This window comes from Cydia splendana, chromosome 21, assembly GCF_910591565.1.
Source record: "Cydia splendana chromosome 21, ilCydSple1.2, whole genome shotgun sequence".
Lineage (NCBI taxonomy): Eukaryota > Metazoa > Arthropoda > Insecta > Lepidoptera > Tortricidae > Cydia > Cydia splendana.
This window is the reverse complement of record NC_085980.1, coordinates 11,714,405-11,741,338: the sequence shown is the minus strand read 5'-3', so window position 1 is coordinate 11,741,338 and position 26,934 is coordinate 11,714,405. Positions and strand designations below refer to the sequence as shown.

At 39.9% G+C, this 26,934-nt stretch overlaps 2 protein-coding genes across 2 annotated transcripts in view; both read right to left on the bottom strand.

Annotated features, from left to right (window-relative positions):
• The window catches only part of LOC134801045 (uncharacterized), a 50,273-nt gene extending 45,519 nt beyond the window's left edge, over positions 1-4,754 (bottom strand). The window contains exon 1 of the mRNA XM_063773569.1: positions 3,819-4,754. Within this exon, the coding sequence (XP_063629639.1) occupies positions 3,863-4,750 (888 nt within the window). The 5' untranslated portion in view covers positions 4,751-4,754 and the 3' untranslated portion in view covers positions 3,819-3,862. The remainder of the gene's footprint in view (positions 1-3,818) is intronic.
• LOC134801066 (uncharacterized) overlaps positions 1-26,461 on the bottom strand; it is a 34,107-nt gene extending 7,646 nt beyond the window's left edge. Inside the window, exons 1-4 of the mRNA XM_063773594.1 lie at positions 26,363-26,461; positions 14,202-14,362; positions 5,071-5,270; positions 2,246-2,460 (exon numbers count right to left, since the gene is read on the bottom strand). Of these exons, the coding sequence (XP_063629664.1) occupies positions 2,246-2,460; positions 5,071-5,270; positions 14,202-14,362; positions 26,363-26,422 (636 nt within the window). The 5' untranslated portion in view covers positions 26,423-26,461. The remainder of the gene's footprint in view (positions 1-2,245; positions 2,461-5,070; positions 5,271-14,201; positions 14,363-26,362) is intronic.
• Between the last annotated feature and the right edge of the window lie 473 nt (positions 26,462-26,934).

Sequence of the window (26,934 nt, the reverse complement as noted above, 5' to 3'; positions counted from 1 at the left end):
ATTCCGAAAAATCATTGACCGATCGGAAATAAAATAATTCGGTATTCAGAAATTCGATCTTTTGATAACTCGGAATAATGAAATTCGTGATTTTCAAAAGGGAATTAATTAAATGGTCAGCCGTTTTTAAAATTGATCTGCAAAAAAAAAATGCATTTAATTCATTTGGACATGCCAGAACTGCTACCTTTACAGAAACCAGCTGCTACTAGAAAAGTGGGTTAGGTTAGAACTGCAACCTGTACAGAAGCCAACTTCTACTAGAAAAGTGGGTTAGGTTAGGTTAGAACTGCGACCTTCACAGAAACGAACTGCTACTAGAAAAGTGGGTTAGGTTAGAACTGCGACCTTCACAGAAACCAAATGCTACTAGAAAAGTGGGTTAGGTTAGGTTAGAGCTGCGACCTTCACAGAAACTAACTGCTACTAGAAAAGTGGATTAGGTTAGGTTAGAACTGCGACCGTCACAGAAACCAACTGCTACTAGAAAAGTAGGTGTAGGTTAGGTTAGAACTGCGACCCCTACAGTAAATAACTGTTTTTAGAAAAGTAGGTTTAGGTTACGTTAGAACTGCTACCCCCTGCACAAACGTAGGTGGCTTTATTTATTAACAACTTTTTGCCAATTTTTTAAAGGAATTTAAAAAATTGGCATATTTAAAATAGGAATCACGTCAAATCGGAATTCAAAATTTCGGAATAATAACAATTCGGAATTCGTGATTACAAAAATCGTAAAAGTTAAATTCGGTGTTTCTCACTATCGGAATTGTTATATTCGGAATTATGTGGTTCGGAATTTAAAAAATCGTCGATTTTGCTATTCGGAAATATAAAACTTCGTGATTTTCATCGTTCGGTAACTACGACAATCGGAATTTTGATGGGTCGAGCATTTAAAAATCGGAATAATAAAATTCGATATTCTAAAATTCGGCATAAAATATTTCGGAATTATGTAGTGTACCCGCGGGGGAGGCCTTTGCCCAGCAGTGGGACAGAACAGCCACTCAATAATGGTTTTAAAATAACAGATCGGCTACCGAAATTTGGTGTAATATTAAACTAGCTGTGACGTATGTTGTGCTTCATATTTGAAAAGGGGTTTCTCTACGTGAACATTTTATTGAATAGTCAACGTCATGCCAGCATGTCGCTGCCCCAATATTACAGGGTTCTATGTTTCACTTTTATCGAACTGAAATTTGAACATTGTCATAGTGACATTAAGTCGAATTTCAACTATCTTGAAAATGTAACATAGAACCCTGTAATATTGGGGCAGCGATGTATTAGACTGCAATATTAAAAGCAAAATAACCATCCACTTGCTTTTAATAGCTGAAGCGTAGCAAAATAGTAGTGAGTAGAAATTTTAGTAAGCGGTAATACTGTCTGTACATAATAAAATACCAAAGGAGTCCAAAGACCCCGCATTTACGATGGCAAAATAATAAGAATTGTTGCAGACGAATATTATGAGATGCCAGATAAAGTGAAAGACAGATGAACGATGTTTGTTGTTAAGTGTTTCAAACAAACCTAATGACGCAACATGCGAAGTGAAAAAGATTGGGAAGTCGTTTGGGAAGTTTTTTTTATACCATACCGGTGGCAAACAAGCATACGGTCCGCCTGATGGTAAGCAGTCACCGTAGCCTATGGACGCCTGCAACTCCAGAGGTGTTACATGCGCGTTGCCGACCTTTTAAAAGCATGTACACTCCTTTTTTGAAGAACCTCATACTGTAGACCCTCGGGAAAACCTCGGAAGGGAGCTCATTCCACAGTCGGAGCGTCCGCGGGAGGAAATTCCTCTTAAATCGCACAGTACGCGACCATTTAGGTTCTAGGGTGTGAGGATGAACACCCTGCCTGCGGCGAGCGGCCGAAACGGAAGTCGATTGGGAAGTCGTCGAAGGAAGTCAAAGCAAAGCAAAAAGCTCAAGATTAGTCATACCTGTATACTATCCCATTTAGGGATCATAATTAAAATCATGCAGGTAAAGTAAGAGCGGTAAGCACGAAAAAACTCGTACATTGACCCACCTGTTCCTATCTCTATCTCACGCGTGTAATTATATTGTTGTCTCGCTCATAAAGCTGACGGCCGGCGGTCTGTGCGAGCAGGACAGCAATATAATTATACGCGTGCGATAGAGATAGCAACAGATGTGTCAATGTACGAAATTCTTCTCTTCCTGCGTAGCGTCCTTGCTATAAAAATCTAGTTATTTCTTATCACCTGAGGAGAGAACAGTTTCTTGAGCCCAATGATGGTAGCCAGCAGCAGCGCAATCTTCGAGATGAGGAGGGCCTTCCCGACCATCAGCGTCAGGCCCTTGAAGGTCAGAGCGCCGAGCAGACCGAACTTCATGGCCGCCGCGGCGAGGAACGGACCCATGTTCTTGTTACGGCTACGGCCGCTCTCGAAGACCTTAGGGGACTTCAGGGCTACGCCTGGAAATAACAAAAGTTAATGCTAGCAAAGATAATAGATAGTATAGAGGGTTATTGTCATAGTAAATTTTGTAGTGATAGTAAATTTACTGCCACTCATTACATTTAAAAACAAAAAGGTATAAAAATATCAAAAAATTAATGTATATAGGTACGATTTGTTTTTAGAACGTTATATGACTTTGACCCATGTTCTTTCACTGATATGTGTTAAAATTGTTAAATATCAAACGGTGTCGTCAACGCCATCTAGACGAGTATATAGGCCAAAGGTCTGGCGCCATCTACTCGAGACTGACTTTTTCTTGATTTCCAAGGCACGATTTTTCTTAAGACTTTATTTGTCTTATACGGAGTTACATATATCTTTGATGTTAGAAAATGGTTCATAAAATTGTCTGTTATTGTCACGGTATACAACAGATGGCGCTGAAGTGTCAGCACTGTTATTTGTGGACTTTATGGCAATACTACAATTAAAAAATGGGATATCCTGACAAAGTTCCGGCCGTCATCCTAAAAATCCTGACATTCCCTGGACGGTCATTTTACCCAAAATAAATCCTTAATTCCAAAATCTTTCGTGGGCCACTAACCTATAACTCGCCATCATATGCTGTATCTAGCTATTTATGCTTAATGCATCATAACCTTCCCTTTCCTTTGCCCAACTCTTTAGCTAGCTTTTTCTTTCTTTTGTCTTCTTTTTTAGCTTCTAGTGTTAAGTTGAAGTTTCTAAAAAACCTATAAAATACTAAATTTACTTTAAAATTAGACTACAGAAGTTAATACAGTTTTATGAAGCCATATAACTACACCTAAACACAATGAACCTGATAAATTGAAATTAAATTCCAACAAAAGGATACGCGGCACATCTAGAATAAATTTTACAACTATTTAAAATTTTGATGATGGCGAAGACCGAAATATACGAGTCACGATCACGAGTCACCCATCGAAATTGGATAATTTATGGCTTCAGCAATTTCACTCAGCAAATGAAAATCCCAATTCATTGGAAATCGACAATGAGTGGAATTAAATGAATGAGAAGAGGTATTGTAGGGATTCTAACCCTCTTATTCATAAAACTTTACGGGCCTGATTTAGATAAATGATGTCCCTTTCTTACAAATACATAAGTCAAAATGACAGATAAAGACAAACGATTATTAGCTAATTGAGGTTTGTAGCGTGTTTGTGAATAAGGGGGTAAATCTTTATTGCTTATTATTCTCTTTATTTATTTTTCGTCTTAAGTTAGGTATTTTTATAATATGAATATAAAAGTAAAATATAAAAACACTTACAAAACAATAAAAAATACATATAAACACATTATAAAAAAACCTAACCTAGGGTGCCGCCGGCAGCGGGGCAGGGCCCAAGCTGCCGGTGGTCAGGGCCGCAGAGTGAGGAACCGACGTACTATACGCGCCGTGTCCAAAATTACCGCCTTCTGCATCTGACCCTTGATCCAACCACCCAGCGAGAGTCTCTCTAGGTGTTGGTCGAGACTCTTCGCTATGAGACCGTTCGCTGACACGACTATCGGAACAATGATCGTCGAGTCAACATCCCACATGGCGGTAATCTCATGAGCTAAGTCTAGGTACTTGCTGGACTTGTCCTTCTCGGCCTTCACGAGATTCTCATCATGGGGGATGGTGACGTCGGCGAGCACGACCCGGCGCTGCGATCGGTCTATCAGCACGATGTCAGGCTTATTGGCGACAATAGTCCTGTCAGTGATGATAGATCGATCCCAATAGAGCGTGGCACGACCATTCTCGAGAACAGGCGCAGGTAAGTACTTGTAGTACGGTACTTCGCGGTCCACAAGGCCGTATAGAAGAGCAAGTTGCTGGTGAATAATCCTGGCTACGAGATTATGTCTGTGCAAGTACTCACCGTTAGCAAGATGAGAACAACCGGAAATGATATGCCTGAGTGACTCTCCGGGACGGCGGCATGCCCGACAAATGTCGACCGTACCGTCCTTCAGGATATATTTCCGATAGTTGTTCGTCATCATCACTTCGTCCGCAATTGCACAGGCAAAACCCTCGGTTTCTCCGAAGAGGTCCCCGAATCGTAACCAGTTCACCGACGCGAGCAGGTCCACATCGGGTCCCGTGAGGGCCTTGTAGAACCGCCCGTGTAGCGCCTTACTCTCCCATGCCGCCTTGCGATCCGCAGTACTTAGTACCACAGGTTTGCGCCAGTTCTCGTTTGCCAAGGAGAGCGGCGTGAGGTTCCTGTCTACTGCCACCACATCACGATGCATCCCACACTCGTTGTTAAGGAAATATTGCTTATTATTATTACGATCTTTGACGTAATTTTTCATAATTTTTAAAAGGGGAATCGCATTATAGCAATTTAAAACGAAAATATTTTTTTCTCTATCTTTCCTTGTTTATTGAAATCTATCGAAGAAAGATGCTAACTATTTGACAAAGGATTTTCGGTTTGAATTTCATATGGTACTATGTATGTATGTATGTGGTATGGTATTTGATTTCATATCAGATTTGATGGTGGTCGTGGTGGACTGTCACTAGGGTAGGTTCCTAAAGGTGGTTATAAATTACAAAATGATCTTACCGACTCCAAAGCTGCCGTCCTTCTCTTGAGCCCCGGACACGACGAGGTCCGCGTTTTCCAGCAGCCTGTACCGGAGGGACCTCGTGGTGGCGAAGTTCCACAGCTTGTCCATGATAAGCTGTTGCGCCTGGTCTTCCAGGGTGGTACCGGCGCGGGCCAGGGTCTCGGACTTTACTGGCGCTTCAGCGGCTGCTCCGTTGCTGGAATGAAAAATCAAGAATGATAAATATTTGTACATGTACAGTACAGGTATTTCAAAATTGATCGAGGTTGGCTTGTGAAATTTAAGTAATGGTTTGACAAATTGTATTTCTAAATTCAAGCAGGCGTCCGGTTTTTTATCCCATAGTTCAGTACTTAGTCCAGCGCTTTCACCCAATAACCTAGTTCAGTTTAGATCCCATCAACTCCCAATAGTCCTTACACCCTGGCGGGTGCTGCTTCTGTGTGCGTCCCATGACACGGGCAGGGGCAGCATCCGCTCGATGTACCCCTTACATTTCATTAAAGTCTCAAAAGGGCCTCTACGTGTTGGCTTCGGCTCCGCGCACGCCTCCCAAAGGTCCGGAATACCATTGTTCCGTGATGGGAAAGACAATTACTAATGAGAAATTTAAACATGTCGTCCAATCTTACGATATGTTGCTTGATATTTACTTAATTATAGCAATCAAATGTATAAAAGCCATAATAAAAGTCCTATGTATATCACAAAAAAATAAGAAAATTTCTGAAAACTAAGTATCAACATCAAGTAGGTAAACTTAAATACCTGACAAACTTGGGCACTAACTGAAAGATTAAGTAACAAAATTAAAGTATGCCAAAATAGTATACAGAGAAGTGTAATTGGAGTAAAAAGAAAAGATATAAAATAGAACTAAACAAAATTAAAGGTATAACCAAATTCAAAGATGCGAACAAAATATATAAAACACTAAAATGGAAGTGGGCAGGACATATGATAAGAAAAAAAAACTGATAAATGGACCAGGAAGATAACAGAATGGTACCCAAGAGGATGTGAAAGGAACCAGTGGAAGAAAAAGTGGCCAGCCCGGGATGGATTAGACTTGCAAGAGATAGGGAGAAATGGCAATCTTTAGAGGAGGCCTTTGTCGAAAGACAAGCTTTTGCTACAAAACCCAATCGTCGGAAAAGAAAAAAGTAATATTGTTATCATTGTAGATCAGCAATGAAGGCTTATTTATTTATTATTTATTATATACTTAAATACACTAAACACGCACTTGTCAACTACATCATACTCGTATATTTACACAACTAGAGCTCTATAAATTATTGCCTAAATATAAATTGCCTAAAAATTATAGTAATTATTGCCTAAATTCGTTCAAACTAAACCCTTCACGTTCTTGCAAGTAATGTATTTCTTTGCAAGAAATTATTAATCAAACAACCTAACAGTTATAATTTGGTGAAAAAACGCTAAACTTTTAACGAAGCCGAAAATAAATTGCGCTTGTATCGCCACTCCTCGAAAACTCTTAAATTTAATTTTATAAACATGAAATTTAAACTTTAACAGTAAAAAATACGGTTGATTTTTGGTTGAAGTGCCGGTAATAAATAAGATGTCAAGGGGAAACATTTGAGAAATGGCTGACACGTTCTTCGTAACGTGTAATGTAAGTTTTAATACACACTCGGTCTTCATATAAAATAAGTGAAAAATACGGTCTTGGTTATCATAAAAAACGATATAATACAATTTTAGCCAACTCTGAATTTGAGTATAATTTAGTATCACCCAGGTAACGAAGCAGGGATGATATCGATTTAAATAAGTCCGTATTTATTTTTCTTTTATAATCATTTTAACTTGGACAACTCGTATTGATATATTGGTACTTATTTGTATTTTTGTGAAAGATATTTATTATCTGAGATAATTTTCCATACTGTTTCTTCAAAAATGTAATAAAAGCTACTACGTCTTGAATGCGTGGCAAAACTACAAAGCGACGTTCATATTCCACGTCAGCAAACATCAAGCTGAATTCTCAATTCAGTCCATGAGCACAGGTAAATCGAATACTCGAGGCGACGCCAATGTTTTTCAACTAAATTCCCCTGAGACTCACACGTCTTCCATATAAACAGTTCCGTTACATACGTTTACATTAAACGTAGGACTTTGAACTACGAAAATACTTCCAAAGGGGTAAAAACTGACATATATCTAAGGACTAGTTGCGACCAATCACGCGTTTGATGCGAACTCATCAACCAATCGTGTTGTGGTGTTAGACTGCACGATTGGCTCGAATTCGCGTGCGTGACACCGCTGTACTGGCCCCATTCTTTTGCTCGTAAGGCCCGTCCTTAGATATAAATATGTCAATGAGTAAAAACGAGATTGTCAATTTTTAATCAGTTCTACGCTGAGAAAGTGACGAAGGGATTATGTAAAAGAATTGATAAAAAAATCATTTTTGACATTTCCTGCCTCAATGCAGTCGGAAGAATTACTGTTACAGTATTGCGAAGTGAAATTACTGCTAATTGATTTTTCATATCTGCGGCAGCAAAATAGTGCTGCAATACTGCAGGAGTAACGCTCGCGCACGCAGTCATGATCCGAACGGTACCTTAAGACTGGTATTGGTAGTTTATTTGAATTGTAATATATGTATTTTAGGAATAAGAACATTGTTATTATTTATTTTAATTTATTCCTTAAATTAACATTTACAGTCAAGCTACACATGTTAAAAGGAGTGACATTATATAAACATTGAGAGTAACATTTTACTTAAGTGCTAACTATACATTAATTGAGCTCGGCGTCGTTATTGACTCTAGGTATCGGCTACTAACTGACAAAAAACTAGGTTCCGTGCATTGGAATATGTCAAGTTCGCTGTCGCTGTCCAATATATCGTTCAGGAGAGACAATGCGCGGTGCAGCGGTGAGTGGGATAATGCCCGGGTCCGCGCCGCCGGGACTGCAAACAGCGCGCGGCGACGAGGAGATTGTATACCGTAAACCGGTTGATTGTGACACTTACTAATCAAATAATATTGTAACATCTGTAAACTGACATGCACAATCTGACAATAAATGAATACTTACTGGTTCTTGAAAGCGAAACTTGGCAACCAATCGTATGATCTAAGGTTCAAAGCGAAGCATAATACAAGTAGAAATCAGTTGAGCAAGGAATTCCTGTTTTGAATTGGGGTCTTACAATTTGTGAAGTTTGATTCGTGTACAAGGGTTTCCAGGTAGGTAACGGATAATACGGTAGTTTTACATCTTACATACCATGAATATGTTCTAAAATTTGGCTCGTAAGAATATGGAATTTACCTACCCGCAATTTTCTTAGCTAACTACCGAAAGATGTATTGCTATTCAGAAGTAGGTAGGTACAAAATAATATTTATTTTTGAAAATTTGCTTAGATGATTTTTATCTGACATCTCTTTTGCATAATATTTGCATCTTTATTGCAAGATAGTATTGAAACAACTAATAACAAATGAAATTTACCTATATTAGAAACAATTTATATTGTATGCTGTTGTGCAATGTGCAATTTATATTGTAGTGACTTTCAAATTATTTCATTATCATGTTGTAAAGTTGTACATAATCTTTCGATTGATCCTTACTACAATATTATTTATAAATGCGAAAGAAACTCTGCCTGTCCGCCTGTTTGTCTATTACCTCTTTACGCTTAAACCGCTGAACCAATCTATATGTAAGTTTGAGGCCCGGGGATGAGCATAGTTTTTGTCAATCATCATTATTCCAATCAGTTCGGATAATTATGATGGTCGTTCTTGTCTACGTGACAGCGTGAATAAAACGGTGTCCGTCGCTTTCTATACCATGGTTTTAAAAAGTGACAGCTATTTTATCACATTAATAAAGATGGATAAAGCCAACCATAATACGCCGGCTGATGAAGTCGCTGGCAGAAGCTAGTGGTAAATAAAAATTGAAATTCAGCGACCGTTCGCGGTTACAAATGACATGATTGATATGAATTCCGATATTATTCGTAGACTACGTAATTTTTTGGTATATTGTTATTTCGTGTCCAATATTTAATATTGCGGTATTGATATTGCGTGTTCAATATTTTATTTTACACAAGAATAATCCATTGGATTGGTAAAATGTTAATGCCTATCTTTCATTTCATTTCATTTCATTTCATTTATTCATCATATTAAAAAAATATCTTATATAAAATAAATTAAATATCTTATTCTTTGTAAAATCAACCATGCGAATTAATCATAAGTCCTTACTTCATCGCGTTATCCCGTAATTTTGCTCATGAAAGCCTGGGATCCACTTGACAACTAATCCCAAGAATTGACATAGGCACTAGTTTTTACGAAAGCGACTGCTATCTGACCTTCCAACCCAGAGGGGAAACTAGGCCTTATTGGGATTAGTCCGCTTTCCTCACGATGTTTTCCTTCACCGAAAAGCAACTGGTAAATATCAAATGATATTTCGTACATAACTTTACATAAGTTCCAAAAAACTCATTGGTACGAGCCGGGGTTTGAACCCTCGTCCTCCGGATTGAAAGTCGCACGCTCTGACCGCTAGGCCACGAGCGCTTCTTTTTTTATGCTTTTTTATGCTTATCACCTCTACATGTATTTTTAAGGGTATAAAGTAAAATGTTTTTGAGAGTTAGAACAATCAGAAATAAGTATAAGTTTGAGATAAAGTTACATTTCCTTAAAATCTACAATAATATAATAGTAAATTAAAGGTAACATTCAATTTCTGACCGCAGCTGCACTACTAGTACGAACGCGTTGGTGTTATTGTCAATTTCCATAGTAAAATTAATCGTTGGAAATGGACTGTCACCGTGTGTCACATAAAGTGGTGTGATAAATATACCATTGTGTAATAAAATAGAATCACAGGGGAAAACTATACCTTGTTTGGATTAGAAGAGGTTTTTCGTGTTTTACTGTAAATGTAACTATTGGTAAATATCTAGTGAAATTGTTGCCAGTTTTATCTCAAATTTTGATTCCTTCTTCACCAAAAATCCAGTGGTTATGATTACGTTGAATTATTTTAACACAACAATAAAATATTATCTTAACTTATCTGATTAATGCACGAATTCCTATTGATTTTAATGAACACAGTCCAAATTGGGAACATTTTGTTGTCATTTATGTTCCGGAAGGGTGTGTTGTTATAATTATGCTATGGTTCTCAATAGACTCCCACTCTCGATCAGCGATAACCCAGTTCTCCGTAGGCATTGTGTGCCGTCTACGTCAATAACATGTAACCAAAATTGCACTTTATTCCATTGTAATAAGATGGAAACGTGTACATCTATTTATGATGTTTTTCAGACAAGATTGATGCTCCCACACAACGGTCTAGCGGGGTCGTTCATTAACAGGGAACAAATAGAATGTTGAAAGGTTGTTCTACTCATTGTTAAACAATTTGTGTTTTAATGAACATGTTCAAATAATAACAGTCAGTACTTACGATATAAGGATGTTCTGAAAAGACATATGAAGAGAACGTACTTGAGCCACCTAAGGGCGCACCAGAGAGTGGATCAGCTACACTCTAATAACACGAGTTAAAAATTGCCTACTCCAGAGCACACACTCGCTGTGCTGGCCGAAATCGGCCAGGAGAGCATCATCATCATCATCATCATCATCATCATCATCATCATCATCATCATCATCATCATCATCATCATCATCATCATCATCATCATCATAATCATCATCATCATCAAATAATAAACTATAAAAATTTAATTGTTGCGGATTTAAATGAAGTTTTTCACCGGAGATATTTCGGACGACCTACGACATCCATTTTGGACCGAATGTACGTTAATAAACGTTTAAAAAAAACTTGGAACCTGAAACTTACTTGGATAAGAAAAGCGTTTCTGTACCCGACTACATAATTATGATAATGTGTAGTGAACTTTCCGAGCAGGAGGAATCAAAAAGGATAATATAACTTACTGGCCAGAACAGAGTGATTTACACTAACACGCGCAACAGCGTAACGTAGAACGGTATAAATAATGCGTTTAGGGTGAGAGAATGTTCGTTTGTGTAATAATGTGTATTTGTACTAAATGAATGTTCCCATTTACCTCGAAAATGGGTTGACCGACTTGAGGTTTTTAGTAAAGGATCGGTGATACATCAGCAGATCAGCTTATTTAACTATGAGTTTCTAATAGCTCACTCCTCGGGGAATTTTAAATAAACAAATACCTAACTTTAAACTTTTAACTTTAAATTTAGAAATCTTCGGGAACATCAAAGAAGAGAACTGATCTTGGAGTATAAAATTACATTCAAGAGGCAGACAACCATGAATTTGAACGACATTTTTGCTAAGGAGTTATTACATGGTAGGTACCTACTAAAAATATAGTCCCCGTTCATGGCAGCATCTTGTGCCGGACGGATAACTACGGAACCCTACACCGAGTATCGCCCGACATCCTCTTGGCCGGTTCAATCGTAGTCTGGAACAAGTTGGCTCACCTCTCGTCTACAATCATGACGTCATCGCTGAGCTGGATCGAGGCCGTCCGCAGCATGCGGTCGACGTAGCCGACCAGCTCTATAGCGATACAGGACGAAGGCTTCCACCCTACACGTGGCCCGACATGCTCCTGGCCGGTTGTACTTTCGTAGTCTGGAACAAGTTGGCTCACCTCTCATCTACAATCATGACGTCATCGCTGAGCTGGATCGAGGCCGTCCGCAACATGCGGTCGACGTAGCCGACCAGCTCTATAGCGATACAGGACGAAGGCTCGGAACCCTACACGTGGCCCGACATGCTCTTGGCCGGTTGTACTTTCGTAGTCTGGAACAAGTTGGCTCACCTCTCATCTACAATCATGACGTCATCGCTGAGCTGGATCGAGGCCGTCCGCAACATGCGGTCGACGTAGCCGACCAGCTCTATAGCGATACAGGACGAAGGCTCCCACCCTACACGTGGCCCGACATGCTCTTGGCCGGTTCAATCGTAGTCTGGAACAAGTTGGCTCACCTCTCATCTACAATCATGACGTCATCGCTGAGCTGGATGGAGGCCGTCCGCAGCATGCGGTCGGCGTAGCCGACCAGCTCTATAGCGATACAGGACGAAGGCTCCCACCCTACACGTGGCCCGACATGCTCTTGGCCGGTTCAATCGTCAAGTTTTCTCACCTCTCATCTACAATCATGACGTCATCGCTGAGCTGGATGGAGGCCGTCCGCAGCATGCGGTCGACGTAGCCGCCCAGCTCTATAGCGATACAAGACGAAGGTTCCCGTCCTACACTGAACGTGGCCCGACATGCTCGAAGCCGGTTCAATCGTAGTCTGGAACAAGTTGGCTCACCTCTCATCTACAATCATGACGTCATCGCTGAGCTGGATGGAGGCCGTCCGCAGCATGCGGTCGACGTAGCCGCCCAGCTCTATAGCGATACAGGACAAAGGCTCCCACCCTACTCGTGGCCCGACATGCTCTTGGCCGGTTGTACTTTCGTAGTCTGGAACAAGTTGGCTCACCTCTAATCTACAATCATGACGTCATCGCTGAGCTGGATCGAGGCCGTCCGCAGCATGCGGTCGACGTAGCCGACCAGCTCTATAGCTATACAGGACGAAGGCTCCCGTCCTACACTAAACATGTCCCGACATGCTCTTGACCGGTCGTACTTTCGTATTCTGGAACAAGTTGGCTCACCTCTCATCTACAATCATGACGTCATCGCTGAGCTGGATGGAGGCCATCCGCAGCATGCAGTCGGCGTAGCCGACCAGCTCTATAGCGATACAGGACGAAGGCTCCCACCCTACACGTGGCCCGACATGCTCTTGGCCGGTTGTACTTTCGTAGTCTGGAACAAGTTGGCTCACCTCTCATCTACAATCATGACGTCATCGCTGAGCTGGATCGAGGCCGTCCGCAACATGCGGTCGACGTAGCCGACCAGCTCTATAGCGATACAGGACGAAGGCTCCCACCCTACACGTGGCCCGACATGCTCTTGGCCGGTTCAATCGTAGTCTGGAACAAGTTGGCTCACCTCTCATCTACAATCATGACGTCATCGCTGAGCTGGATCGAGGCCGTCCGCAACATGCGGTCGACGTAGCCGACCAGCTCTATAGCGATACAGGACGAAGGCTCCCACCCTACACGTGGCCCGACATGCTCTTGGCCGGTTGTACTTTCGTAGTCTGGAACAAGTTGGCTCACCTCTCATCTACAATCATGACGTCATCGCTGAGCTGGATCGAGGCCGTCCGCAACATGCGGTCGACGTAGCCGACCAGCTCTATAGCGATACAGGACGAAGGCTCCCACCCTACACGTGGCCCGACATGCTCTTGGCCGGTTCAATCGTAGTCTGGAACAAGTTGGCTCACCTCTCATCTACAATCATGACGTCATCGCTGAGCTGGATCGAGGCCGTCCGCAACATGCGGTCGACGTAGCCGACCAGCTCTATAGCGATACAGGACGAAGGCTCCCACCCTACACGTGGCCCGACATGCTCTTGGCCGGTTGTACTTTCGTAGTCTGGAACAAGTTGGCTCACCTCTCATCTACAATCATGACGTCATCGCTGAGCTGGATCGAGGCCGTCCGCAACATGCGGTCGACGTAGCCGACCAGCTCTATAGCGATACAGGACGAAGGCTCCCACCCTACACGTGGCCCGACATGCTCTTGGCCGGTTGTACTTTCGTAGTCTGGAACAAGTTGGCTCACCTCTCATCTACAATCATGACGTCATCGCTGAGCTGGATCGAGGCCGTCCGCAACATGCGGTCGGCGTAGCCGACCAGCTCTATAGCGATACAGGACGAAGGCTCCCACCCTACACGTGGCCCGACATGCTCTTGGCCGGTTGTACTTTCGTAGTCTGGAACAAGTTGGCTCACCTCTCATCTACAATCATGACGTCATCGCTGAGCTGGATCGAGGCCGTCCGCAACATGCGGTCGACGTAGCCGACCAGCTCTATAGCGATACAGGACGAAGGCTCCCACCCTACACGTGGCCCGACATGCTCTTGGCCGGTTGTACTTTCGTAGTCTGGAACAAGTTGGCTCACCTCTCATCTACAATCATGACGTCATCGCTGAGCTGGATCGAGGCCGTCCGCAACATGCGGTCGACGTAGCCGACCAGCTCTATAGCGATACAGGACGAAGGCTCCCGCGCACCGCATTTGTGGCTCAGCCCGCGTTTCAGGGACTCTTCTGTTGGCTCTGCCTGAAATATAATGAGGGAGGGAATTAATTTAACTGTCATTGTAACGGGGTTTGACCATGACGTTCAATTTTTTTTTATATTACGGGACAATTTTAAACAATTTAACCTTGTCCCACTGTAAGCTCAATAAGGCTTATATTGTGCATTATCAAACTGCACAACGGGACTTAATCGCGTATTTAAGTTTTAAGATTTACCTCCGACGTTTCGAGGACGGCACTCAACCGGCTAGAAGATGTTGATGTCAACTTGAGCCAGTCTTCTCCGAGACCACGGGGACAACGCCGTCCTCGAAACGTCGGAGGTAAATCTTAAAACTTAAATACGCGATTAAGTCCCGTTGTGCAGTTTGATAATGTTTAATAATCGTGAAAGTTTAAATCAGTGCTTATATTGTGGACTAGTCAACGAATACTTAAATACCTAAATATAAAACATCCATAACCAAGGAACTAAACATACATGCAAATGCCTTTATCAGGGTTCGAGCCCGGGACCTCTAGCTTCGTAGGCGGGTGACCCCGCCGACGAGACTAGCGGCCCGATTCGAACTTTAATATTATGTCTAGATACGACATGGATCAGATAAAAAAAACATTTATTTCGGACGATTCAATCCATAGTTGTTAGTAACAAACTTGCAAATAGACTTAAATTACTATTTTAGTACCTAAACTAAGATATCCGTCAAAACAGACGTTTTTGTTTGAAGGAACGTCCTTTTGACACTGTCATTCATAACCAATCCATATCTAGACGTAATATTTCACGTATCTTAAAGTTAGAATCGAGCAGTAGGTTTGTTATTGTTTTGATCTATTTATGGAGACCTTGACATGTCTCGATTCGGGCGCACCATTAAAAAAATAAATGCTTTGATTGATTGATTGAATAAGTGCGACCGAAACGCCTCATCACTCACACGACTTATCAGCGTCGCACATGATCAATCAACGTGAGCGATTGACAATGTCGTATCAAAACAAGATCAAAAACCTTAACAAATTGATCTATCAGAATTGGCCTCCTTGTCAGAAATTAGATGAATGAGGAAAATATTCGAAGATTTCGAAGACATTTTAGATGAAGCGGATTTTTCCTGTAGGTTATATACCATAACAGGAACAAGGTGATTTCAAATTAAAGGGGTCAATTTGTATAGTGGAGTTAATTATAACGAGGAACTCCATTTTCCTCAATAAGGGCGATTTAACGTATTGTAAACTAATTAGCCTTTCAATGTAAATAATAAAAGGATTTCAAATTAAAGTTCTAAAGCATTTTGATACTTCCGGCCGATTTCGACCATGGCGACCACTTCCGGCGCGATTCGGGAAATGAATAAGAGATTCACTAGATATGAAATAGTAAATATATGTGACGTTCCACGACAAAAGGTACCATTGCCCCGGCTGAATATTGGAGCGGCGTTAATAATAGCGTAAGCGCCAGTCGCCATAAGGTACCTTTTGCCGTGGCGCGTCACATATCTTTACTATTTCATATCTAGTGAATCTCTAAATCATTTCCCGAATCGCGCCGTTCGACTGCTAATTAGCTCGGCGCTCGTGCGCCCGAATATATATGTCGGACCCTGACACCAGAAAGACGTATTGCAGCGTTATAGTTCATTATTTTAGACGCCTGTATAAAATCGATTAGCAATGTTGAGCTACGTGTTATTTGGTTGTAACGAAATAAATAAAGTTGCGTAGAGAGTAACGCCATCTATTGGCGTGTTGTTGAACTGAGATGACAGGTAGAAGGCTTTGGAACGTCGAGAGGTTTCTCTCGAGTGAGCGTAGGCACGAGTTGGCGTTTTTGTCGGTATGTTGGTAGACTGGTCGAGCAGGTTTGCCAACTTGACTGAGGCGGGAGCGGAGAGGCTCCGCCGCTGGCAGTTCTTCTTGATCGGACCGCGTTAGAGATCGGACGTACTCGTTAGCCAACCTCGTGCCTAACTCGCTACGTTCCTGAAGGATTATACCTGAAGGATTATTCTGGTAGCTTATAGAATCCCGCGTTCTTTAACCATTTAGCTAAGTGTTTTATTTCAAGTGTTATTTTGATTTCTTATGTTTCATTAGAAGCTTACTTTTGTGAAATAAAGAAATGATGTGTTATGTGTTGTTTTAACTTGTTTTGAATAGATTTGTCCTTCTGAGTTTGTTGCCGGTCCCATATAGGGCTAAATCTTCTCAGGTCAGATATGTAGGGTTGAAGCCGGCCTAGTTTGACTTGAATAAAGATTTAAACGGTTTCTTGTTACTTTCATATCGCTCCCTTGAGTTAAAAATAGCAATTGGTTCTTTTAAACATTTAGTACTGAAGTATAGCAGGCACTAGTATGGTTAACGAGTCCTAATGTTTATTTCATGCACTGGTAGCAATGGTAGCATACTAGTTTAGCTGTGAAGTAATACATTATCGTACTACCCCCACGCGCCCACCGCCTTTGAGACCATCGGTATTCGACATATATAAAGCATTTTACTTGTATATTTAAAGGTTATATATACCTACCTAATTAATATAGAAGGCGGATTAAACGATTTCCACAAAGACTTTTGCAATCCTTGTAAGCTGATATTATAATATTCTAATCTTAAAGGATTTATTGCTGAAGTTAATAAATATGCAAATTCAGAATATTTCTAAATTATAAATAAATATAATATAAATATTTATTCTGCTTATTTTGGTATTTGGTCGTATGTTACATTAATCATATCGAATAATAGAAATATACATGGGTAAAAAGAGATTTTATTGAACACGACACAGTTGGAGAATGTACAATAATTCGTAAAATGTATAAAAAGTATCCATAATAATGATAATTATGTGACTGATATCATGTTTAAATTAAACAGCAATATTATTATACATAGATAGATGGATAGATAGACAGATAGATAGATTCATTTATTTTTTATTGAAAATTACATGACATTTAACCAAGTCACAATGTTTCTAAATAACATGAACTCACAAAAAGATCGTCAGATTATAAACAATAACAATAATTCATTAACTGTTGATCAAGGGTCAGATGCAGTAGGCGGTGATCTTGGACACGGCGCGGATAATCCGCCGGTTCCTCTCTCTGCAGCCCTGACCACCGGTAGCTTGGGCCTTGCCCCGCTGCTGGCGGCACCCTAGGTTAGGTTTTTTATAATGCGTTTATATGTATTTTTTATCGTATTGTAAGTGTTTTTATATTTTACTTTTATATTCATTAAACACATTAAGCATTAGGTAAGTAATAAATAAAAAACAATCAAATAATCATAACAAAAATTAAAAGTAAAAGTCAAATACAGTAAAATAAAATGTCAGATAGTCATAATAAACAACCACGATCCCTTTGAATATTTTAATATGAGATCTCTTTTGTTTCATGGTGTTAAAGGAATAATCTAGGCATTCGTGACTGTTTGTTGTGAGCTGGAGCATTGTCTCTGCCATATCAAAGAATCGCTATCAAATTGGAAAATAAAATTTTCTGCTTGCTAAATGTGGGTCGTGGTATACGTTACATGACTTTTATATCTCATGTTCTGGATGTAGGTCATTGTTTTATTTATCCATTTAAATGTACTTCTCCATATAAGTATGTTAAGCCTGACCAGTAATATGATCACGCGTCATGTTGCGAAATTTCATTGGAACAAAATTTTTCATACTACTCGTATATATAGGTACTCAAAGAAAATTTGATATAGAGGCGGGTTGTCAAAGTAATTTTTGTAGTCACAGTTTTACTACCATATTTCACCCGCCTGCCAAAACTTTTCAAATGCCACTTGACTTTGATCCTTGTTCTCTCACTGTTATGTCTTAAATTTGTTATTATGTCAAAAAGTGTCGTCATCTGCATAGGCCAAAGGTATGGTGCCATCTTTTCAAGCGAGCAAAAACTTATGCTTGGTCATGACAGAAGCCTAACCAACCTAACGATCAGGACCTAACAAGCCCTAAAATCACATTAGACCAAAAAAGTCAGGTCCTGACGGTGACTCTTAAGAGGAGGCTAACGTACAATTTTAGTTTTTATATTTAAATTTTTTACTCATGTCAGCAAATGACGAGAAATAATTACACATAAACTAAACTATTTGCAAGTTCAGACTTGAACCAAATCTTTAAAAGCCATTTGCTCAACTTCCAAGTTCCTGACTCAAAGTTGACAATGGTACGTAAAGGGATGTATTACACTAGTATTAAAATATACAATACCTAATTTGCCAAACTACATTAAAATGATGTCAGGAACAACATTTAAAACTACATTAAAGAACATACTCATAAAAGCAAGTTTTATAATCTAAATGAATATTTTGATTATAATTTTAACGATCTCATGTAATAATTAATGTTCCTCTAATCTCATGTAATAATTAATGTTCCTCTAAAAAATGCTAGATATTATTATAGGTATTATTCAGTACTGAAGAGATGAAGGAGATGAACCTATTGCATGCTCTGACGGGTAGATTATGTGTTCTGATAAACATTGTAACATCTTTACTTTACCTTACTATTGTAAATGTACCATAATCTTGCAATAAAGACATTTTTGATTTTGATTTTTTGATTTGATTTGAAAGTTTGACAGAAAAAATCACGAAAACTTGCCTTGTTTTCAATTGTGTATGGGTTACCTTGAATATTTACCATGGCAGTATGATGATGATGTTAGTATAACATACTTAGGCCCACTTGCACCATCCCACTAAGCGGCTAAGCGGCTAAGCGGTTAAACCTGGAGTTACCATGGTTACCAGTACAATTTTACACTGGGTTAACGGTTTAACCGCTTAACCCCGGGTTAGTGAGATGGTGCAAGTGGCGCTTAGTGTGATATTGCCGAGGAATCTGACGAGCAAAATTTTAAACAGAAGTATCATACATTTTTATGAGAATAAAGATAAACATAAAATAACAACGGCCAAATCTTACATCTTTAGTTACCTTCTAATTTCTTGGTTTTAAAAATAAAAAAAATAAAAATTCTTTATTTCAGACCAAAAGCCCCCTCCGGGCCCCTCTTAAGCTAAAATGTATAAAATTATGTATGATCAACAGTTAAGTAAGTTTAATGGAAAAGTCCGTTTTGTTATAAGGGTAAAGATGCCCTGGATAGACTTTGCGCTGTCATTAGTTAAAGCGCTGAGTCAGCTGATCACAGACGAAATGTTCCAGATTTCTTAGGTTATTTTATTTTTTACAAATCACAAATCTGCGTTATACGGCGCGATTCGGGAAATGAATTAGTGATTAACTAGATACGATATAGTAAAGATATGTGACGTCCCACGGGTAAAGGTACCTTATGGCGGTTGGCGCTTACGCTATTATTAACGCCGGTTCAATAGTATTGCGGCGCTATGCGACGTGAGCTCCAGCCGCCATATGGTACCTTTTGCCGTGGAACGTCACATATCTTTACTATTTCATATCTAGTGAATCTCTAATTCATTTCCCGAATCGAGCCTAGTGTAAATTTCATTCGATAGCGTGACGTGACGTATGCGTGAGTTAAGTTTCATTTTCTATGGAATTTTAAGTTTCCAAGACGTCCCGCTTGGCGCGCTGTTCAAAATCGCATACAAAAATAGACATAACGCAAACGCGAACGCTTAGAATTTACACTAGGGATTCTGACTAACATTTTAAATACGAAAGCTGTAATTGTCTGTCGGTTACCTACTGTTGGAAATTTGTACAAAGAAGAAGAAAAATCAGGAAAATAAAGAACTTCACCATATTGCAGAACATTATTGGAACCATTGACATAGATATCTAGGGACTGGCTTTACGGACAATAATAATGAGGCATGACAGGGGCCAGTACAGCGGTGTGACACCGGTACAACGCGATTGGTTGATGAGTTCGCATCACGCGCGCGATTGGTTGATAAGTTCGCATCACGCGCGCTACTGGTCGCAACTAGTTGCGTTAGACTGCACGATTGGCTGGAATTCGTGAGTCACACCGCTTAACTAGTACCATTTTTAGTGCCCGTAAGGCCAGTCCATAGATGTATACGTTAATGATTGGAACTAATTTCTTCAACTAGCAAGTTGTCGCTGCGTCTCGCTAGCGGCAATACAATACATGTACTGACATGTACGAGCGAAATGCACACGACTGACATCATTTTGATATCACAAGGTAAATTTGAAATCGCCTCGAGTAAAAGTGTCAGTGGGCGGGGCACATTGCCCGTAGAACCGATGGCCATTGGGGCGGAAAGGTTCTCGAGTGGCGACCACGTACCGGAAGGCGCAGCGTGGGTAGACCCCTCACAAGGTGGACTGACGACCTGGTAAAGGTCGCGGGAGTCCGCTGGATGCGGGTGGCGCAAGACCGGTCATTGTGGCACTCTTTGGGGAAGGCAGCAGTGGACGTCCTCTGGCTGATATGATGATGAAGAGTTGCTTCAATATTACAAGAAAATAAGATTGATATGAATATACGAGTATGAAACTCAAAGAGAGTAGAAAGAGGTAGTAGTAGTTCTGCGAAGAGAGGTTATGAACAACCCAAACAACCTCAGAGGAAGATGCAGAAGACCAGCAACCTGGTGGTCCAATGTCGAAAAAGAGATGAGGACACAAAACCTGACCATACAGACAACCCAGGATAGATGGTCCTGGCGCCGACGTACGAGGAAGCCCGACCCCAGCTGAACTGGGAAATGGGCTGGACAAAGAAGAAGTTTGATTCGAATAAGTACACAAGGTTGCAAGGTATCGTCTTGGGTCGTCCCATTCGTTTTTCGTCAAGTTCTTAAATTAGTCCTATTCTGCTTTCGTCACTCATTCTACATTGAAAGCCACCGACGATTGTGACGAATGTAGAATGAGTGACGAAAGCAGAAGAGGACTAATTTAAGAACTTGACGAAAAACGAATGGGACGACCCAAGACGATACCGGTTGCAACTGATTTCCCATTTTGGATAATCGTTTGTTAGCTGTGCGCCGCTTGACCTAATAAAAAAGGCCGGTCAAGCTGAAATTGGTGATGTTACAGTTTTCTAAAACAAAGTCGTTTGATTAATGATCTGTATTACAACGCGGATTTTCGTGTAAAGTTTTCGTGCGAGGGATGTAATTAACCCCTACTATACCTCTGGTATTTATATTAATATTGTCTTGTCTTTAATTACCACAGTTACATTTCGTACCTTGTTATGGTGACAATCAGTATGAAAGTCACTAGGGACCTCATACTACTGTGACAAGGCACGATATGGTACTGAAATCAAATTCCTTGACCGTATGAGCGCAAATTTACGCGCAAGTGACAACTAATTGATATCAAGTATATATAATTTTGATGTCAAGTCTACATTCGAATTGGACATGGAAGATAACGCATCAAAATACGTGATTTAAAAAGAAGTAACCCGGTCCACATCGTAGTAAAAGATGAGCACAGTCGGCGTCAAAAATAAATTAGCATTTTCCGCCGTATTGCAAAGTAGTAAGGTGCAAAATATTGTTAACGTCTCATACAAAAACGCAACAATAAAATCCCGCTCTTGACCGTTTTCCCAGCGCTCCCAGTGAAGCGTGAACCGACTTTCCTCGGCACCCGACACTTACACGAAAGCGTTAATTACACGTGAGTTAATAGGTCAGGGAAATGTGAGAGTGTGATTGTCAATTGTTGACAAGGTAACGTTGATACTGAGATTAACACAGAAAGGCAACTTTTTTGCGACGTCCATAGAGATACGGTCTCGACAATTCTTGAATGTATCTCAAGTGGGCAAATAGGTCAAAATAGTAGTTTATGTGACTGCTACATAATGTGCGTGGGTTTATGAAACGAACGAAACGAGTTTCATAAAAAGATCACACGAGCATTTTAATGCCTAATTAGGCTAATTATCTACATCAGTATCATAAACTTCAACAAAACAAAGTACGGGGTGAAATATTGTACCTATCTTACTACATATCTTTCACGGGCGTAAAACCAAATTATTGAGGGCTTATCTTGAATAATATTAGGTATTTTTGTTAAGTTACTTTTGTTGCCCTTTTAAGTAAAATAGCAATGTCACAAAACATTGCTCCAGTCGTAAAGTACCTATAACAACAAACTTCCGTTTTATTTTCCCATAATATGCATACAAGAGTAAGTAAGTATTATGCAAAATCTAATGTATAATAGAGGAGCAAAAACGACTTCCAAGTAAAAGTGAAATGATAAAGCTCAATGAGAGTGTTTAAATTATGTACCCATTTAAAGTACCCATATAAGAACAATACCTACAATAGCAATACAGATGTAGTGCATAATTATTTTCCATCGTATTTTCACGGAAATGTACGACCGGTATCTTCCTATTTCAGTCAGTCTCATACTATAGAAAACAATTATGCACTACATCTGACACACTTATCAATAAATTACCTGAAATTATAATCTGAATGACGCCCGTTTTCCGGAATATTATAATTTTCTATGACTGCTGGTCGGTGATCACGTGGTACTTTCCATAGAAAACGAAGCGCCGGAAGCTCCGGTCCGGCCCCGGCCCGGTCTAGCGTGTCATCCTTTATCCGATAAGAAGGAAAAACGACCACATCACAAATCGCAATTACAGTTATGCCAATCATTTGTGAAAAATCTCCTCGAGCGAAAACTGCTCCGTCAGTTATTGAAGAAACTCGATGGATCGGTCCGCATTATTCCTTCGTTAAGATTACAGACTAATAAATAAAAATGACTGTCAAACTTCGTATTAAATATGAACAATGGCTTGTATCTCGTTATTGATCGAATTTAGAAAATCATGAGTCATATTAGGTACGGTTTAACTCGTGTATTCAGATCGAAGATAATTGAGATCTTGGCTCTTAAATAATGTTTCTACGATCAATTCCATTTCTACGCTATTATGAGCAATTTATGGTGCAAACATATCTAGATTAGGGTAGATTATCTTGGGCCAAATAGAGGGCAAGCGAGCGCGAGGAAAAACACCCACGAGATGGTCTGATGTTGTGAAGAGGGTGGTTGGCGGCAACATGCAGTGCGTGGCCCATATGGCCCATGACCGCACCCTGTGGAGACGTAGCATACATGGTCGCGATCCTCAGCAATGAGGGACCGAGGAAGAAGAAGATAGTGCATACATATAGTGAGTTACCATACAGTGAGCTGCGAAATTGCGTGGAGAAATTATGAATGAATTCATTGACTAAGTCGCCACGCACCTTTGCGGCTGATGGTGCGTACCAATTTATAGTATTTTGACCTTTGCTTTATATCCTATTATAGCGTAGCACTATTTAGTGCTCTACGGCGCGCGGCGGTGCTACGCAGAGGTTACTGAATTTTACAAAATATACGAAACATAGACTATTCTCAAGGGAGGCCACAGTTGGCTCCCGCGCAGGCAGCTTTCTCGCGCAAAGATTGGTCATAGCAATCCAGCGCGGGAACGCTGCTGCCTGTGTGATGGGCACCCTACCAAGGGCGCAACATTTTGATAGGTATTTTTAATTTTTTAACTATAGTTATATTCATTGTAGTTAATTTAAGTTTTATGATAATTTTATAACATTTATTATAATATATAATAAATGAGTTTTTGTCCCCATTCTCAAGTGACCCTCTTTACGGTTAAGGCCTTGTTCTGGGAAATTCTAGTGCCTTTTTCCGAAAAAGAAATGATATAGGATTGAGGTGAACTTTTTGGCGCATCATACTACGGACACATCGTTAAAATTTGATTTCAGTTTAAGGCATTAATAGAACAATGAACCATTATAGGTTTTCACAGACCGTCTAGCCTCGTCCTATCCTTCAATAATTAAGGAAGTGAGGGAATGAGTCAAGTCTATTATATTTACAGGTCTCTGGTTACGATATAATCTAGCTCAGATGAAAACCACAGGTGCTCATAGCAAAACGTAGTAACAGTACGAGTTCTTGAAGAATCTTTATCCGTTTTTACTTCTAATCTCCGTGTAATCAACGTCAAATATATCTGAACACGTTTGCACCTTAATGCATTGTGATAAGGAGCAAATTGTATACATATATTTGACGTTACAGTTATCTCAATCCATGCATAGAATGTATCACGTTAACTTGCGGTATTCCTTAACGATCTGATTAAGAAAGATCTTTACTGTGATATTCCTTAACAATTCGTGAAATAACGAGATTCCTGATATGATGATGTTTCTAGGAAATTAGTGGAAATGAGATTTTCGCTGTACCTAATTGTTGAAATGTAGCGGTTTAATCTTGTGTTTGCAATGTCCCAATTAGCGGGATATGTATCGTTCATTATTACGCATCGACATTAAGGGGCCCACTGATTAACAGTCCGCCGGACGGTATCGGCCTGTCAGTTGTTCGGAACTGTCAAAAATTTGTTTTAACTGACAGGCCGATACCGTCCGGCGGACTGTTAATTAGTGGGCCCCTTTACATGTTGGTATGTCAGTTAATCTGAAGTGGATGTCATAGAGGGACCTTGCGCGTTGGGTGGCCTGTATCGGAAACATAATATACCGGGTGTGGCCTGTAATATGAGCAAAAAATTAAACTGTAGGCTGTACTCCTCATACTGACCAACATTTGTTCAGCGACTTTTAAAAATAACTTGTGGTTTGATTTTTAATACACTTTAAAGTTTATTCTAAGACGCAATGTATTGCGAATTTTGTTATGTTTAAGGCGTGACAAGCAACGTAAATCACAATGATGGCGTGGCGATGGCGTCCATTGAAGATAATATTTATTTTGTATGAAAAATAGTGAGTCTATATACTTCATAATTTTTAAAAGTTGTTGAACAAAAGTGTCACCGTTTGAGGAGTACAATCTATGTTTTAATTATTTGCTCGTGTTACATGCCACACCCGGTATGACTCTGCACATTGCCAAAGCAAGTGCTACGATTGTTAACTAATTGAGTTTTGTAGCGCGTGTATGAATGAGGGTGAAATAATTTAATACATATTTCACTAGATACATTTTGCAATTAGACAAATATGAAACAAAGCCGTGGTCTATGACATACTGTGTGTTACTGACCATGGGGCTTTAAATCCAGGGCTCGATTCTACTCGCTAAACTGAGCTACTTTTACTATGGCACCAACCCCGAAATCCCGAAAAACATTTTTACTTTTTCATACATTTTGGCTGATCAGATGTCGACGTTTTCTATGGAAAAGCCAAAAAAAATTCCCCGATTTTAGGGTTGGTCCCAAAGTAAAAGTAGCTCAGTTTAGCGAGTAAAATCAAGCCCTGGTTTTAAAGCCCCATGGTCAGACACACCATGTATACTTTTTAAAACTACATTTACATAGACAATGTATGGCGGGAAATTATTTACTTTCTTTTTAAATTTGCTTATAAAAAATTTATTTAATCTTTGATTGCTGTTTGTCATACTATACGTTCGTAACGTACGTAGGTACAGTCACCATCAGATATATCGGAGCGGCCAAGGTGTTCACAATATCTGAACACGCACTCTAACGCCCTGACAATAGAGGCGTGTTCAGATATTTGTGAGCGCCTTAGCCGCTCCGATATATCTGATGGCGACTGTACTATATTTTGAATACTGGGCTAAGCATGTATTGTATGCATAAACAGTTTGGCCCAAAAATACATTAATATATATTTATTAAATATTTACACATCTTTCACAAAACTACAATCATAATTATAAGCGAAACAAAACGCATTATCTTCAAAATATTTTCCTTTGGTTGTGATACACACGCAAACGTTAAAATTATCAACGCATAGTAAAAAACAATATTGTCAACTGTTTTTTGGCTAACCTGTACATACTCGTAAAAAAATATTCAATTTTCATTGTCCGGGCATAACGATTGTCACAGATCACGCACACTAGACTGCCGTTTCATCCTGTTCACACTGAGATCAAAAAACACAAAAACCTCTCCACACTGAGATGATACTTCAAAAAACACAAAAACCTCCTCACCTCATGCTTCTCACTCCTCACGATCCCGAAAAGGAGGATGGTCACCAGAACCGCCTTCATTGTTCTTTCACTTCACAACACAGTGCACGCACGGGAGCTGGCACGAAGCAACGCAAATGCAGGCGTGCATGCGTTTGCACTTATATATGTAGGCGCGGTTAGCAGTGGGGCTAGGAGCATTACACTTGTGTATTTATTTATAAATTTATTATTCGTTTTTTTTTTTGAACGATATCCTAATAGTTTGTTAGGCGTAAAGTAAACGCCATCAGTGTCAAAGAATTACGTCATCAAATAATATAATATTTAGAAAATGGGCCCACTATGCCAAAGGGGCCCAATTTCTTAGACGTATTTTAATTTTATTTAATTTTATTTTATTTAGTTATAGTTTTTAGTTTTAATTTAGTTTTATTTTATAGATAAGTTAGTTTATATTATTTGTAATGTTTGTATCTACCTTATAAATAAAAATTAAATTAATATTTATCCAACAAGGACACAATTAAGAGTTATACGAACCAGTTACCAACCAATCGAAGTTACGGTGTTTTGTTTGTAAAGAAAATGTT